The sequence below is a fragment of the Balaenoptera physalus genome, assembly GCF_965194825.1.
Source record: "Balaenoptera physalus genome assembly, chromosome: 4".
In the NCBI taxonomy this organism is placed as follows: Eukaryota; Metazoa; Chordata; class Mammalia; order Artiodactyla; family Balaenopteridae; genus Balaenoptera; species Balaenoptera physalus.
Window position 1 is genome coordinate 38,640,642 of NC_138891.1, and position 17,919 is coordinate 38,658,560.

A 17,919-nucleotide genomic window follows, 5' to 3' on the forward strand; every position below is an offset into this window, starting at 1 on the left:
AGACACCAATCCTATTTCTTTAGACCCCTCCTCCCTGAGGCTGACAGGGCATCTGGGCCTTGCAGGAGCGCTAACCAAACCAGAGCAGTAACAGGACTTGGGCACAGTACATCAGGAGCAAAGACAGGGAAGCAGACTCTGATGTATATACGGTGACTTCTCTCAAAGAGGAAAGAAGCACCAACCCCCATTTACCAGACTCAGAATGCAATGGGTATGGTATAGTGATGTACTTGATATTATTAACACATAATCACAATTTTGAAACATTTTAATATTCAAGATGTATTTGACTTTTCCATTTCTAAGTATTATTCATTCATTGACTCACTCAACAGGTATTTATTGCATGCTAAAAATATACAAGGAAGTATGCTAGATTTTTCCATATATGTCTTCTGGCCCTAACTGGATTATGAATCCTTTCAGGGCAGAGATATTGTACCTTATTCATATTTTATCCCAAGGCTCAGCCTGGAGAAGACATTCAACCAACACAACAAATGTGCATTTCATAAATGAAAAATGGGACGCAAGTACTATGTTAGCTGTGCATAACCAAATAACAAAATATTTATTCCTATGTCTTGATCACCTTTAAACTTACAATTTAAGCATAACATGAATGCAAATATCATCCCTATGAATAATATATGTGTCAGCAGTATTATGTTAGACCTTTCACTTAAATATATAATTTATATGCTATACAAAAATAAGAAAATTAGATCAACAACCTATATAAACTTTTCAGGGAGTCAAGAGTTTTTGGTGAAAATAATAATTTAAAATAGGACTTCTTTCAGACTCAAATCCTTTTTCATGGAGCAAAAGTAAATGAGCAAAGAAATCTAAGCACACTAAGTTTTTGGCGCCAAACATTTTGATTCAGTATGTTCTGCTATAAAATATTTGGCCTTGTTTGAATTTTTATTGCTATATGTTCTCAGTCTATATTTAACTGTGAGAAACACAAATAAGAACGAGTGAATGTGCAAAATGTTCTTTTCAAGTGCATGGCAGTGAATTTGAGAAAACATATATTAAAGGAACACTTTGTGCTTTTAACTTGCAGGCCCTTTCCTGAGCCTCCCTTGGCGAGATACGATTCAATGTTTATTGAGCTAAGGTAAGGACTCAGCTTACTTGGAATGAAATTCTTAAGGGCCCCTCAGAGCCACCTCAGATAAGCACCTTACTTCGCCATGATCTCAAATAAGGTTTCTTTTATGCTTTGCCTTTTTCACAGGTGAAATAAGGTCTAATTAGAAAGTTTCATAATGGAGACATTCAGTTCCTCAATTCCTTCTTTGCTCAAATTAACTTTTTAAAAATTGGGGCGTTCATTCTGGCATCAACTCAAACTTGATCTGTAATCAGCCAGCAATCTGTGCCTCACGAAGGCTGCTATTCTTAATGCCAGCTTCTTCCACCCATACCATCTCCGTGGGGTAATACATTTTAGTTGGTGCCTCTCCGAGAGCCCCTCATATTTCCATCTGGCCAAATAAACACGTTTTTTTTCCGATTCAGTCTCAACTTCTTGGCTGAGCAAGAGGATAGACTTGCCACAATGGATGATCTTTGAGATGCACAAAATCCCCCAATTCAAGGAATGGGTACAGGTGGTATAATCAATGGCTCTCTAGAGGATGGTTCATCTACAAAGTGGTTTGTGTTCAACAGTGTTTTAATACCGTTCTCTTGGTCTAAACTGCAGTTCCTGAGCAGTGTCAGTGTTGAGAACTCTATGCCTTCTAAGAGGGCACATTGGTGATAAAATATTCTGTTCCCAAGGACAGCATAACTTTGTGAAGATTAGACTTTTTATCGACCTATTTCCACTGGTCAGACTGGGGCAAGTGTAACTGGGAGGCAGCATGGAGAACTGGTTAAGAGCGTGGGCTCTAGAGTCAGATTGAGTTCAAATCCAGATGCTGTTAACTTATTACCTGTGTGACCTCAGACAGTTCCCAAATCCCTCTGTGCCTCAGTTGCCCCATCAGTAAAATGGAGATAATATTAGTACTAGCCTTATGAGATTATTGTGAAGGTTAATGAGATACTGACATGTTTAACATAGAGCTTGGCTCAGATTCACTAACAATGATTATTTTTTAGGCAAGGTCAGTAGACCAAGTTCCTTGGGCAGCAGAAAGGAAGGGAAGGGTAAATAACCAGCTATGAAGCGATTTCTCAAATAATTCCCTACTCTTTAAACGTCTCACTTTTCACCCAGTTTAATCATCAAGCAAAGATGTAAGGGAGGACTATGAGATGAGGAGGTCACCATTCACTCATTTAGTGTGGTCTCATTCCTTTGGGGTTCTTGACAGGATGCTTGTTTTTCTCTAACCCTCAGCATCATCGGGGTTGAAATGAAGAACGTTTTCAGGGCAAAATGGCCAGTACCACCTTCTTGATAGCCGTATAATTGTAGGCATTGTTTCTCTTGCTCATTTCTCGTTTATGTTTCTCTCGCTTTCAACATCCCCCCTTTTTCTCACTCCCACTTTGGTGAGATACCTTTCTCAGCATGAAGCAGAGGCAGTCAGGCACACCTCTGTGCACTATGCCAACTTAGGATGTTTATGCAATAAGAAAGCCAACCAGAACGGTGGGGATCATGCTTCCCTGTAAATCCCAGGGGCACAAGTGATTCTTAGCAGCCAGGGGAGGGAGGCTCTTACCAGTTGCTTTCTCAGGGTTGTTGCACATGAAGCACTGCCATGCTCCTGCTGCTTCGCTGAAGCCAAACACGTCAAAGAACCTCACTTCTTCCAGATGGAGCTGTACCTGGTCCAGATCCTGTTTCAGGAACACAAAGCACAAAGAACATAAGTGGGTCCGCCTGCCGCATAGCATTCTGAGAGGGGGAAAATGGGATATGGAAGCAGGACGTCCAGGGCTCAAATTCACTGCTAAGGACAAGGAGGGGGCATTGAGCAAACCTCTCTTGGCCCATTTTGGAACACAGCAGCCAGCTCAAACTCTTCCTGGGGAGCGCTCTTAAATGCAGAAGGCAGCGAGCATGGGCCCCAGGGCTGGGTGTCAGGTTGTGGGGAAGTGAAGTGGCCCAGAATTTTCTTACATCTAACAGCAGCTCCAGAATTTCTAAAAAGTTGGGGTATCCAAGTGGCAGTGTGGTTGAAAGGAATGCTTCTGGGGGACTTGTCTTTTATTTACACTCTACATAACATTGAGAATCAATTATCCATACCAAAAAATTATTTTTATTAGGTTGGCTTCACAGGGGGCTGATAGAAAATGTGTGAGAGGGTTTAATCCCTCAGACCTTGGCTCCAGCCCTGTTTTAGTTTCATGCTTATCTTAAAAGTGGTTGCAAATTTTGCATGCTAGTCCATTATATGGCTGCATTGGTTTTAATGGAAAATAATGCCTTAAATTACTTATCAGTAGATTAATTAACTTTTCCCCTCTAAATGGTTGAGTAGAATTGACACACCAAGAAGACCGCCCCTGTATTATGTGCCCTGTGGCAACCTGCCAATGTGTTCCTGTTTAAGAGGCAGAGGAGGGAGGTTCCATTATACTGTAAATGGATGGAAAACTATTAGCTTAACTAAATTAAATAGCTCTACTATCCTCCTGAGGCTTTCCTATTATGTAAATGACTTATAGCCTCTGCTACAGGGTGGCCAGAATTGCACTCTTAAAAAGTTGCTTTCCCAGCAGGGATTTAATGTCTTTTCTAGCCTTGCACGTGCCCAGCTGATTTATCTGTTTGTCGTCTATTGAGCTGTGATTTTATTTCCTTTCCTCTGGTCCACACACTCATCTTCTACCCATAGTAACAGCTCTTAGTAGGCCCAAGAGCCAAGGGATGGAGGCATTGTTAGCCCTGCTTACAGTGGATCTAAAATAGAGAATGATCAGTGGCTACCCAGATCCTACCTCAAAGTTCCCTGGGTCTGCCTTTCTTGACACAGGTGAGAAGTATGCTAAACTCTAAGCTCCTTGAGAGCAGAAACATATCTACTACGTTCACAAGTTATATCCCCAGAATCTAGTCCAACATCAAGAATGGATGAATATCATTGGTTTGCAATGAACTATACGAACAGTATTATGAAAATTTAAAGTGAATTCTTTTTCAGGAACATTTACACTCACTGGAACAAAAACCCAATGAAGGCAGGGACTTTGTTTTATTGGCTGCTCTAATGTCAGCACTAAAAATAAGCAAGCATTAAATAAATATCTGTGGGATAAAGAAAGGCATAAACTGGGACTAGAAATGAATACTTTTCAGCATCCTTTATTAAGACTGTTACGGCTTGTGTTCTGGGATTGGACATTTTGGAGGCTCAAAATGCTGAATACAGTTTTTTGAGCTGCTAACATCTAATACCATCTTTTAGGCATTCCAATAGGCACTGTTTATAAAGAAATGTTGTTTTAGCAAAAGTGATTTTGAATGTGTTCAATGAAAAAAAAGGAGATTTTTTTTAAAAAGCATGTTTCCAAGATAAAGACTGAAGAAGCACCTGGGAGTTTTGTAGGTTTCAAAGGATGAAATCCATATTAAAATTTATGGGGAGAAAGCAGATGTTCATAAATATCAGTTTCAAAACTGCTAAGTCTCTGAAGTCTATGCTTGGCCATTGGCATGCAGATCACTTCTCTATTTCCCACACAATTAAGGATCAATTTATCATTCACCACAAACACTGCTAGCAAACAAAGTACTTAAAATAATACTTAAGAGTTCCTTTATTTTTTCTGTTCTGAGACCAGAAATGTCCCAGGTTGTTGCTTATAATCCACATTTGTCTTGGCAAAAAGTTACTTTAAAAGTTTAAGACAGATGGCAAGCGAGATCCCAGCGTTCAAGTTCTCAAGTCAAAAGCAGACTTACTTCTTCAGAGGATTTAGGTGTCGTGCAAAGGGGACTGAGTGAGGAAGTAGATGGTAATTCTATGAACTGTTGAAGTTGGCAGTAACAGTCAACTTTGAATAGAGAGACAAATGAGACACAGGTAGTTCCAAACACTGGTGGAAAATCAAAGCAAAATAAATCACAAAACAAGCAAACACAAACCATCAACTCGTGATACCTAAATTTTTGGAATTTTGACTTCTTCAATGTGCTTGAGGTCATTATTTCTCTCTCCTACTCATCTTCTTTACCCTCCTGGGTCCTGTAGCTTCTCTAGGCCTTGCCCAGGAATTGCTATATTTTTTTTTTTGTTTTTTTGTTTTTTTAAGGCAAGAGAACTAAAATTGATTTGGTTAGAGAATTACAAGCTTCCTTTAAGACAACTGGACTCCAGAAGAGTAATCAAAATCATTTAGATCTAAGTAGGGTCACTCATTGAGTATTTCCGTTCAATGGCATTGTGGTGGACAGACCCTAGGGTGACCTTTTAATAATTCCCATCTCCTGGTGTTCATCCTTTTGTATAATCCCTTTCTCTTAAGTGTGGGAGGGACCTGTGACTTGCTTTTAACAAGAATATGGCAAAGGTGATAGGATATTAATTTCGTTATTGTATTATTATGTATCTCCTCCCTCCACCCCCAACACACACACACACACACACACACACACACACACACACACACACACACACACACAAAACCCATCTTGCCAGCAGATGCATAGGGAAACTCTCCTGCTGGCCTTGAAGAAGCAAGCTGCCACATTGTGAACTGCCTATGGAGAGGGCCACATGGCTGGGAACTGTGGGTGGCCTCTAGGACCTAGAGGCAGCCTTCAGCCAGTAAGAGAGCCAGCCCTTCAGTCCTACAACAACCCCTCCACCCTGCCAAATTTCTGCCAGCACCCTGAGCAAGTTTGAAAGCTGACCCTTTCCATTCAAGCCTCCAAATGAGAATACAGCTCAGCCAAGACCTTGACTGCAGCCTTGTGAGACCCTGAGCAGAGAACCCGGCTACGTCCGTCACAAGCAAATTCCTGACTCAAGGAAACTGTGAGATAACAAATACATGTTGTTTTAAGCTGCTAGGTTTGCGGTGATTTGTTATGCAGTTTTAGGCATCAGTACTGAGATTGCGCTCTGAAGGAGAAGAGAAGGGGACACTGCTGGCCAATTTTCAATGAAAATGATGCTTCTACTTAGAGGGGTCACATTCTTTCAAGTACACACCAAATCAGGCCTCAATAAAACCCAAAGAATATTGAAGTTCGTATTATTTCTGTTGACTTAAAGAAAAAAGATACATAATCATAGTAAGCATGCACTAAGAAGGATTTTCCTGATAAACACCATCTAATTCAAAAGGGGTAAAAGCCCTTGGAGGGGGAAAATGATATTTTTAAAACAGCTGATTAAGTAAATGTTTGTCCAGTTTTAGAAAAAAAGTCATTAATGGGAGTAGGAATTTGGAAAACTATATAAAAAGTCTCTTGCAAAGCCTCCTAAGGGAAAACTATGCCAGGCAGCTTGGAAAGACGAGAGGATATTTACAACATTGTTTTGATGACAATGACAGCATGAGTCAATGCTATCGATTCTGTAAAAGTGCAAAGTGGATCTTATAACATGGTCTATGTACTGTGAGAGGGTATTGCGAAACAGTTTTCCAGAAATCAGTGAAAGGATACATCTGGAAGAACTTTGGGTTCTGGCACATTTAAATTCTGTTCTATTTTTTTTTGTTTTTTCTAACTCTATTTTTGCACAGATACGAAACGTAGGATTGCCTCACACGCTCTATGTGCCTATGGTTAATAGGATCAACTCTCGGCACATACTTCAAGCATGTTTTAAGAAATGTAAACAAGAGTTTTTTTTAAACAATCTTCAATATTTTCACATAATATTAACACTTTACGTCTTTATGGTTATTTCTAATGCACATGTTCTAACTGTATGTTGAATGAATAAACTAGGAAAAGAGACACTAAAGAATATTTATGCTCTAATTTAAAAAATTTATTTCAATTTCTGAGAAATATCACTGTTGAGTTCAATTCATATCACTTAGAATTAAGAGCACCTGGTGTCAGGAACCAAAGACAAATAGATGAATGAGACACAGTCCTGTATTCCAAGGACATGAGAAGGCAGTCCACTGGGTCCACAGTATTTCTCACAGAAGGAAACTAGAACACACCTTTATTTGTGTTTGGCTGTGGTTATTATTAACCTTCTTCTGATGTGACTTTTTTGGCTCTCAACTGGATTAAAGCTCCTTAACAATTTCTATATTATTTTGTAGCTTATTTCTATATTATTTTGTAGCTTCTGAAATTAATTAGCATAGCACTCTGTCCATAGGAGCTGTTCAACGAATTTTTCTAAATTTTTGCTAATTGAGCCACATTTATATCAGCAGTGGCATTTAGGTTTTCAATTTTCATGTCTATTCAGTTATGACTATTAAGCTCTTTTAGAACACATTTACTTTAAAAAAATACCTGTGTCTCTATGTATATTACAGGAATTCATTTTATTTAACTTTATAAAACAAGTTTTTAGAATAAAATGTAGTAATTGAAGAAGAATGTTTGCCTGAATCCATCAATATAGCATGTTGACTGCTTGTTTTCAAGACCCTCAACTTTTCCAGATCTCCAGTTCTCAGGAGGTACTGGCAACAGGAATCCTGGGGAAATTTGTTACAAACATCATACACAGGTCTGCCTCTGGAAGCCTAACCCAATAAGTCCGTGTTTGGGCCTGGTAATCTTCATTTCTAAACAAGCTCCCCAAGTTATTCTGGCATGCACTGACTGGGAAATTAATTCTACACCCTTGGGAACAGATGTGGGGATGGCTGATCTGTCTCCATTAATTGGTATTTGAGGAATTTGTCAACCCTCATGTGCGTATGTTCATACTTTTCCACAATAGTTTGGTTTCATACGACAAAATACATAATCTGGTTGCAAGAGCAAAAATTCCACTCTTGATAATCACAGATGTTTTTATTCCAAATTTTGCAATACAGAAGGAAGAGTTGAGGCATGAATACTGAACTTGTTGGGACTTATCTGAAACTTGGCAGGAGGCTGGGATGTGTGAGGAGGGAGGTGGGCAACAGCTGGGAGACAGATTCTGAGCAGAGGTGGCAAGGGTGCTGACCTGGAAGAACTCACAGTGTGCTCCAGTATTCAACATGGATGTCGTACATGTGCTACATTCCATCGTCTCTCCTTTTTCCATCCCAGATTAGGAAAAGAACTCTAAGTACACATGAGTATTTGAGGTCAAAGTGGCAAGCTTTTTACTATCACTATAGATCATGAAATAGACTTGACCTTCTTCCTATCTTTTGAATCCCAGTGTGTTGAGAAGAACTGAATTGCTTCCTGGCAAGTCACGACAATTCTATAGTTCTGGCTCCAAGTGGCTGGAAGAAAGCACCCATGTTTGATTTATTTCAGAGAGATGTTTTGAAGAATTCTTTCATTCAAGAACCAATAAATATGATAGAATATTTGATTTGATTCATAAATATGATAGAATATTTGATTTGATTTTAAATTTTCACACTCACCTAAGGACCAAAAAAAAGTGATTTTTTTGATTACAGAATGTTGGCAGTAAGCATGACAAGAGTTTAAATAAAGTAGTTTATGGAAAAGTTAATATAAGCATATGCATTGAGTCAAAATAAAGGTGGCAAATTGGGTGAAGCTTCATAAATGTTTGATAAACCCATAATTAATTTCTTTAAGGATCCAATTTGTTTTATTTTTTTCCCCAGTGGTTAATTTAATTTTATTTTTTTAAATTAATTTTTCTTGGAGTATAGTTGATTTACAATGTTGTGTTAGTTTCTGCTGTATCAATTTCTTTTAAATTTTAGCCCATTAAAACCAGCAAAGTATTTTTTATCAGAGTGGAAGCAAGGGCAAAAGACTACCAATGTTCAAATGTCATGAAAATGTTGGCATTTCTACAGGGTGTCAGCAGTAAACGTAATCACCAGAACTACTGGCATTGAAAGCCTGCATTCCCATGGGATCTCCTTTCATATTGGAAAACAAAGAATTGCAGTGATTTTTTTTTTTTTCTAATCAGTGGTTGCCACCTGCATTTAACAACTATGTATTGAGCATCTAGTACTACTATGTATTATCATGTGTACTAGACCATAGAGGGTGTTGATGTGGAAAAAGCTCATTGGAGAGGCTTTCTTTTTCTTCATTTTGAATCCGTTAGTGAGATAATCATACTCCTCAGCCCTGTAGGTTATTTTGTTGGGGGTGAGGTCCTTCTCTTGCTGTCTTAATTTTCTTCCTTTATCCCTGATACTGCTCTCATTCTCAGACTCTCCTCCCATCTCCCCTTTATATAAGTTCTCACTCTTTGGGGTTTGATATGTCTTTGAACAGATATGTATTCCTGAAAAATATGTAGCAATGTTTAGGGTATTTGTCATTTTCACAAATATGTTATATCATAGACCACATTCTATTTCTCGCTTGTTTCACTCAAGATCTCTACATGGTTTTGTATGTGTATTTAGTTTGTTGCCTCTATTGCTGCAATGTGATTTACTAGTGCATTTTCACCACACACCACATTTCATCTAACCATTCTCCTAAGTATGGGCATCAAGGGTGCCTCCACCTTTGCACCTAGACGGACCATGCAACAATGAATATTCTCATCATACATGTCCCCTTGTGGACATGAGCAAGAATTTTTCTGGGATAATCATTCAGGAGTGAAATTGCTGGATCATAGGGTATGTGTAAGAATATAGAGAAAATATTTTTATGGTTGTGCACAGTTTGGGCTTTCTGAGCAAATTTTACTGAAACTTGGGACCTGGGCTAAAAGAAAAAGCTTTAGAAGTTAATTCATAACTAATCAGAAAGTGAGAGCCCATCTAGAGAGATTTATCTTCCCAGAAGTATGTGTTCACATTTCAAGGTGGGGATGAGACCCAGGATTTGGAGACATCCCTGGGTTATCAAGAAACTAGTCTTATCCTCTCCATGGAGTGATTTATCTGCATCCCAAAAGGTAAGAGTAAGAACTCAGCATCCTTCCCAAGGAGCAAAGATTTTTCTCCCCTTCTTTCAGATGAGTGGGGGCATTGTCCTTCCCCTATGTAAATATCCAGATTCATATTTTCAGGGTTCCTTACCTATAATACAGACCTTGGTATGTATAGGATGACATGTGGTTCTCATCGTGTTGCCTGAGGGTAAACAACTGAGGCAAAGGGGAAGCGGTGAGGTTATCTGCTGTAAATAATAATAATCTGCTCTGCTCCAGAAACCTTGTTTGCATGACACATTAAAAAATTTAACATTATGCATATCTTTAACTTCTCTAGGTTCTGATAAATTGCTTTTCAGGGTGGCTGTCCAATTTACATTCCCACCAGCACAGCATGAAGAATTCCTTTTCCACATCACAATAAAGGGCCTTTCTAGACTCTGAAGTTTCTCAAGGAATTTCCATCTAACAACCCTTTCTAATGCCTGAAATAGGCCATGCTTTTGGTGACCACAGTCATCGTGGTTTGACTGCATCAGGGGCTGGCAACAGTCTCCAGTGACTTCTAAAACCACTGCTTCTTAAACCATGGGGAAAATCAACCACACTTCTGTAGAAAACATTGTATTTTTCTCTACCTTTATTGCCTTTTGCTGTCATCAGAAGCATTCCAGGTTCTGGGCATCAGACCACCCTTTCTGGGTGCAATTATTTTAATACACTAGTGCATAACAACATTTGGCCAGGGTCTAGTTTTATTTTAAGAATGATCATTTTGTCGACTTGTTTACTACTTGGAGTAGTGATCAAGGGGATAAAACTGACTCTTATCATGGACTTAGGGAGAAGGCATTGTTTCCCATGATATGGGAATTTCAAATGTCTCCGTTTAGTCTTTCAACAGAGCACAGTGCTAAGCATTGGTGAAGCAGTAGAGATCAAGGCAGATGTGATAAGATGAACTACCCCTCAGTAGAGAAAGGGATAAAGCAAACTCTGGTCTATTCACCCAATGGAAAATTCCACAGATAGTAAAATGAATGAGCTAGATCTACACGTATGAACTGATATATTTTTAAAACACAGAAAGCATATTACGAAAGATGTATGCAATACGGTAACACATATGTAAAATTTTAAAACAATGGTACAAAACATTCACGGAAATAACACACACCGACCTCAGGAGAGTATTTGCAACAGTTTCTTTCTTTTTGTAAAGGAAAATATTTGAAGTAAATATGGAAGAAATGTAAACACCTCTTCTATCTTGTGGTGGGAATGGATATCATCTTCCTGCACTTTCCTGAATTTGTCAGTTATTTCATAATTAAAAAAAAATAAAAGTGAGGCAGAGAACACAGTTCAGTGAAGCAAAGAGACTGGCAGGGCTTAGAATCTGTAAGGAAGAAAGGTTCTACATGTGGGGAGGATTCCTTGGTGCCTTTCAAATCCCTTGTAGAGGGATCTCCTCATTTTGCCTGTGTGAGGCTGGCCTCAGTGGTGACGGTTTAAAGGACCATTTATTTCTCCTGATTTTTGCATTTATTCGTGTTGGGTGGCTCCATATGAAAGCTTCTTTTAATCTAGCTCTTCAAACTCAGAGACGAATACATGAAATGCAAAGTGTTTGAAATACGTTCTACTGTTTTGTTTTAGAAAACAAAACAAACCTAAAGAACGCTGGCACCCAGTCTACGGTAGGGAAGTGTTACAGAATGGGTTACATGACACAAGTGATACTTAGAAATAAGGTTCTTCTCTGCACAGTGGGATGATATAAAGAATGTAGGTTTGGGAGCCAGAAGATCTGAGTTTGAGCCCTGCTACTGTCATTCACTAGCAGTTCTTGGGAAATATCTTAATTTCTCAGTGCTTTCAATGTACTTCTCAATCTGCACGATGACTGTGATCCCTAAGCTGCCTCCTTCAGAGAGCTGTGGCCACAAATCAATTCATGGATAACTATGCTACTCTGTAAACTGTAGAGAAGTAATACAAAGCAGTGATAATTATGATGATATGAACAAAGGAAGATAAGACGCTCCTCTCTATGCGTATAAAATATACAGTGTTTTTTGTCTCAGCTAGATAAATATATGTAAATCTTTCTGAAATGAATGACTTGTTTAAGAAACACTGATATCAGGCGCCTGAGAAACATATTTCATTTTCTAAAGGCAAGTAACATATTTATCTGTCTGTTTTCGTTAGTTTGTTGTCAAACCTACGAATACTGGGTATAGTGAGATGCAAACATGGAAGGATGTAATGCAACGTGAACATTTGAAAGGGTGGTAATGACGTGTGCATGTCCGATGGGGCCATAATGAGATGAGCAAATAGAAATGTACATAGAAATGTGCCTGCGCAGTGGGGTAATGAGATGCATAAATGGTTGGATGTAATGATAAAGGCATTTGTGGGGGACGTAATATGATTTATAAATGGAAGCATTAAATAGGGAGGGTGGAAAGGGCAGGTTGTGATAAGAAGCAGAGAGAAAGAATGCAGTGCTGTGTATGAATGGGGGAGCTAATAATATGTGCATGATGAGGGTGTAATGAGATAAAAATGGAATGGCATAATGAGGTTCACAGATGGAGGGATGTAATGAGCTGTGCAGAAAGGAGGGAATTAAGACAAGCATAAAAGGAAGAATTTAATACTGTGAATAAAGAAATGGGCGTAAGAAGATATGAGGACAGAAAGGAGGAGCAGAGAAAAAAAGGGGACCTTGGTGAAGGGATGGGAAATAACAAGGTGGCAAATGGAGCACTCTAATGAGATGCTGAGATTAAAGGGTGCAGTGAGGTGTGCCCATTTAGAGAACAATTAGACACACACGTAGGGTTATAATGAGGTATCTGAGCCCTGCTCAGACACAGACCACAGCACTCAGTTCTCACAAAAGGAGTGAAAATGGAAAAAATTCAAAGCAGGGCCATAAATATATCTAAATTGTTACAAATCCAAAAAGAGAAAACTAAACAGGTGATTTAACCACAGTCTGGAAGTTTATGAAGTAATGGTTTTACAGGTGCTGTTTATGGGGCACTTACTCTGTGCCAGTGCTCTGCTGGGTGCTTAACTAACTAAATGCATCATCTCATTTTCCCTTCCTAGCAACCCTATGAGGCGAGTGGGTTTCAGTGAGGTTAACCAACTTGAGCAGATTCCCAGAGCGTGTTGGTGGTGGAGATGTGATTCAAGCCAAGTCAGTTGGATTCCAGGTGCCGTTTCTGGTGTTTCTGTAAGAGTAGACTGTGGGACATACTGCCTCAGAATCTCCTGGATCGTTCGTCGAAGATGCAGATTCCCAGGCCCACCAAAGCAAGTGCCCCTTGCAAGATCTGCAGAGGCCCCAGGAATTTGCAGTTAAACAAGCTCTCCAGGGACTCTTGGCGTGCTAAGGTCCGAGAATTACTCAGTGAAACCAGCACTGGAGTGAGGGTGTTCTAATGCTTCCCATTAGCTCTGGGGAAAGATCACGGAGAAAGGGGCTTACGTGCAATGTGGGTGGTTGCGTTGGCTACAAGTGGGACTGTGCAAGGAATTACCAGACCCTGGAATGAGGCGTCAGATGATACTCTGGACTGTATTTAGCAGAGGACTTAAAAAAATGGCTCCTTCCCCTCAGACTGGTCTTCATTAGGAACCCAAAATTATATTGAAAATAGTATAAAAATTCAAAGATGTACTGAAAATAATTAGACTCTAGGAAATAGTTGTTTACTGAATTTAAAAACATGAAGATTACTCCACAGTCTGTGACCTCTAAGGGAAAGAGGGTCATGTGTTCTTAGAACCAAAAGTTTGCCAATCTACATGCAACTTTCAGGGTCCTTAAAAAACAAAAAAAGCCAATAGTGCCACTGATTCTTCTCCTTCTTGATATGTCTAGTATTGAGATATATAAATTGCTATGATTTTTTAGAGTAAAAAACCCCAGAATTTATATCTTGAAATGAGTCTTAAACTTGAAACTTGGATGACGACACACGTTTTAATGACACAGCCTCTGCCTTTTTAGAAGTTTGTTTTGGAATTGTTTTTAGAGTATATTCGTGAGCCACACATGAAAAAGTTTCATTACTTTAGTGAAGTCCAACTTTTAACTTGGAAACTATTATTCAGGTTTTTTAAAATAAATTTATTTATTTGTTTTTGGCTGCGTTGGGTTTTCGTTGCTGCACGCGGGCTTTCTCTAGTTGTGGCTAGCCGGGACTACTCTGTTCCGGTGCACAGGCTTCTCATTGCGGTCTTGTTGCTGAGCACGGGCTCTAGGTGCGCGGGCTTCAGTAGTTGTGGCACAGGGGCTTAGTTGCTCCACGGCCTGTGGGATCTTCCCGGACCAGGGCTCGAACCTGTGTCCCCTGCATTGGCAGGCGGATTCTTAACCACTGTGCCACCAGGGAAGCCCTATTATTCAGTTTGAGTAGTCTCCTTTTATAAGAGACTTAAGCCTGGATACATTTTGGCTATTGTGAAAATAAAGCTCATACTCAAAAGATGAAAGCTTTGTCATTCATTTTGTTGAGAGGGGTCTTGCACAGGAAATGCAGTAAAACAATACTAGTTCCGGTTTATTGAGCTCTTACTATGTATGTCCCAGTCACTGTTCAGTGATTTTGCATATATTTCCAAATCTCATAACATCCCAGTGAACTGGGTACTAGTGTTTTCTGCACTTCGCAGGTAAAGAAGATGAGGCACGGGGGAATTAGATAAAAGAACTGGTAAGTAGTGAAGTCAGGATTCAAACCCAGGTCCTGAGCTTCAAACTACTATGCTTCCACTTTGCTTGAAAAGAGGTGCTGTTTTTGTCTGCTAGCTCAGTGCCCAGTGTCTGTAGGCATTCATACAATATCCATGATAGCATCAAGGGAAAAAGAAAAAGATTGTACTCATGCACTGATTATTTAAGAAAAGAACCTAAACCACTATTGAATTAGAACAGACATTTCAGAGGGACTGCATGCCTCTGTTCCCCCAGGAATAGAGTTATTTCGTTAACTATTTTCTGAAGGGTTTTTCTTTTTCTTTTTTTAATTTCCTTGACTGATGCAGAACATCTGGCTGACTGTGAAGGAATGTTCACTACAGTAGTAAAATTGACATGCTTCATTATAAGACAGTCTGGCTTGTGAAACATGAAGGAAACACAATACATGTGATCAGTCAGGATTTAAAATAAACCAAGAAAATATTTATGCCGATTTTAATTTTTTTAAAAAAGCTTATGTACAACATAAGCACAGTATATGTGAATGGTGGTTAGGGGGATATTAATAGTGTGTATTAATTAGCCAAGTAAAAGGGTAATAATTTTCTAGTTTTTAAACAGTGAATGGAACTGTCACTTAGGTTTAATGTGTTTACAAAATCATGTGCAATCACTTAATATAATGAATTGTATGTATGGAATTGTTTAAATGAGGGGCTCAATTAGATTGTTATAATGTATAGCTGTTAAGGGGAAAGAAAGAGTGAATCCAAATGAAGGTAGAGACAGAATTTAGGGAGGCAAAGTTTAGAATCTGGCTGGACTTCCAAACTCAGTGGTCCTAAGACATCAATAAAAGTCATGCTTATAAAAGTTCCAGAGGACGTGTCAGTTCTCAAGGAGTCTGTTCATCTTCAAGCCTCTCCTCTTATGTTCATCGCGGTAATCCCAGAGGAACTATTACGTGGCTGTGGTGAAAGAATGCAAGTCCACTGATACTAGATAAACTGTGATAAAAATTCATCTTATGCTTAAGCTAATGCTCAAGCATGGAGTATTACCAATACTTAAGCATTGGGAAATGCTTCCAGCATCGCAAGCCTCATGCACAGAGCATGGTGTAAACGTGGCCGTAGTCACATTTAGCCTCATCTGGCCTCTCAGCCATTGTCTGTCTGCCTTCACTTTGGTGAGGAGCTCATGGATGAGCTTCTGCCCTTGTTTCCAAGGGGAATGGTAGAACATAGGTTGGTGCTGGGAGAAGTAGAGGGGTCTTGTGGAGAGAAGCTCAGCACAAATCCATTGTCTTCATTCAGAAAATAACTTTGCTTTTTTCTGGGCTCTAAAGACCATCTTTCTGTTTCTCAAGTGGAGTCTCCTAGGTGTAGACTCTTCCTCTTCAGCATTTTAAATCTTTTCTTTTGGTCTACATCTTTACCCTCTATCTTCTCAAACACAGATCTCCCCTACCTTGAAACTTTTCACCATTTCATTACCACTCAACCAAAAGCCCAAGCCTGGATGAACTCCATTTTAGCCCCTGAACAGCTGATCACTGCTGGAGAAAATCATCTGTCTGTTTTAGTTTAAATCTGTTATCTCAGAACCCAAATGGATGTTCCTTGGTGCCAGACAGTCCTGCCAGCTTTCTCTAGCAAATTCATGGTTCCTTTCTGTGAGAATTTCATTTCAAACCTTCTCTTTCCTCAAACCTCCTACATTCCATTCCTCCTTCCCTGACTCCACTTTCAGCTGATGGCCTCACCTCTTATTTCATTGAAAAAGATGAAAAGCCATAAAAAAGAACTCACTCATCTTCTCACCACCAAATCCACTAGTTGACCTGGGCCTGTGTGGAGTCCTTTTTCCTCTCACCTGCTCATCATTCTCGCCCTCTCTATTGCTTTATCCCAACAACTTATAAAGGTGATCTGGGGGCTTCCATTTTCAACCGTCTCCATACTTCCTCCATCACCAACCCATTCAGCACCATACTTTTAAAATGGCTCCCTACATGTTCTATGTCTCCTTCCTCATTCTTTCCTTCTCATTTCTCCACCGACTCCTGTTTGAACCCTGCTCTTAAAACTCCATTAAAACTGCTCTAAGTTGCCAAATTGGATGGATGCTTATCTGTACTTACCTTCCTTGATCTGGTTGCCAAATCCTATCCAATTCCCTTTTCTTTCTTTCCTGGACTCTCTCTTGAGATATGTGACCTCTACACCTTCTGGGTTTCTTTTGTCTCTCGGCTGTTCTCTGGCCTCAATCCTGAACAGGGTCGTTTCCCTCTCTGTGCTCTCTTCCCAGATGGCTTTAATCTTCCCATGGCTTTCATCATCTCTGTGCCAACGATGCCCTCATTTATATTTCTGGCCTAAACCATTTCCCGTTTGCCCACTAGACAATTCCACTGGAACATCTCACAGGCATTTTAAACTTAAGATGTTCGAAAGTCTCCCTCACCTTTACACCCCACTCATTTACCTCCAAAATTTATATTGAATGTGCCATTTATTTCTATCCCTCCAGGACCATCCCGGTTTTAACTACTCTTTTTCTCTCATCTGGATTAGCAATAGTTTCCCTTGTGATCTCCACGATTCTACTTTTGCCCCTTTCTGTTCTAGTCTCCGCACAGCAGACTGAGTGATCTTTTGAAGACAAGCTGGGTAATGTCTGCTGCTCGAAACTCTTGTGTGGCTTCCCGCATACTGCAATAAAATCTCCTTGCCATGGCTTACGAGGCCAGTGGTAAATTCCCCCAGACCAGCTCTCAACCCCTTAATCTTCACTCTCCCTTTGTTCACTGGGCTCCACCCTGACCCTTACACTCCTTCCAACACTGTGGAAGGGGAGTGAGTTGACTCCTGCATATGCATGACCATTCACTGGGATGTAGGAAGAGGAAAATGGAATTTCCACATTCTTTTTCATCTCCTCCTTTACCATTTCTATTTTTGAATATGTTTTCTAATGGAATTAATGAGTATAATACATGTATAAAATTTATAAGTAAATAAATATAAACATGGATGGTGCTCACTCTAAAATTTTTTCTGGTTGGATGTGTGATTTAAATTTGGAGAAGAATGCTCTAATATGCCAAGGTTTTGACTTTCTTTTTAAATTCTTCTTCTTTTGTTTTTTGTTTGTGTGTGTGTGTGTGTGTGTGTGTGTGTGTGTTTAATCTCAAAGCCTTTATGCAAATAGGCTCCTTTGCCAGGAAAACTTGGACACCAGCTCAGA

The 17,919-nt window shown here is 39.6% G+C and overlaps 1 protein-coding gene and 2 long non-coding RNA genes across 11 annotated transcripts in view; 2 read left to right on the top strand and 1 right to left on the bottom strand.

Moving 5' to 3' along the window:
* The window catches only part of VEPH1 (ventricular zone expressed PH domain containing 1), a 298,073-nt gene that overhangs the window by 97,385 nt on the left and 182,769 nt on the right, over positions 1–17,919 (bottom strand). For 8 of the 9 annotated variants that reach the window (XR_014262903.1, XR_014262904.1, XM_082459535.1 and 5 more), the window contains one exon: positions 2,691–2,808. Coding sequence is in view for 6 of the 9 variants with exons in the window: in XM_082459535.1 (XP_082315661.1) it covers positions 2,691–2,808 (118 nt within the window). In the remaining 3 variants the exon portion in view is untranslated. Of the gene's footprint in view, positions 1–2,690; positions 2,809–4,879; positions 5,014–17,919 lie in introns of those variants that run through there. The other variant, XR_014262905.1, reaches the window with a different exon arrangement.
* Positions 1–17,919, top strand: part of LOC309659751 — a 701,522-nt gene that overhangs the window by 92,825 nt on the left and 590,778 nt on the right. The gene's annotated exons all lie outside the window — the stretch shown is intronic.
* LOC309659736 overlaps positions 1–17,919 on the top strand; it is a 457,573-nt gene that overhangs the window by 9,456 nt on the left and 430,198 nt on the right. The window lies entirely within an intron of this gene.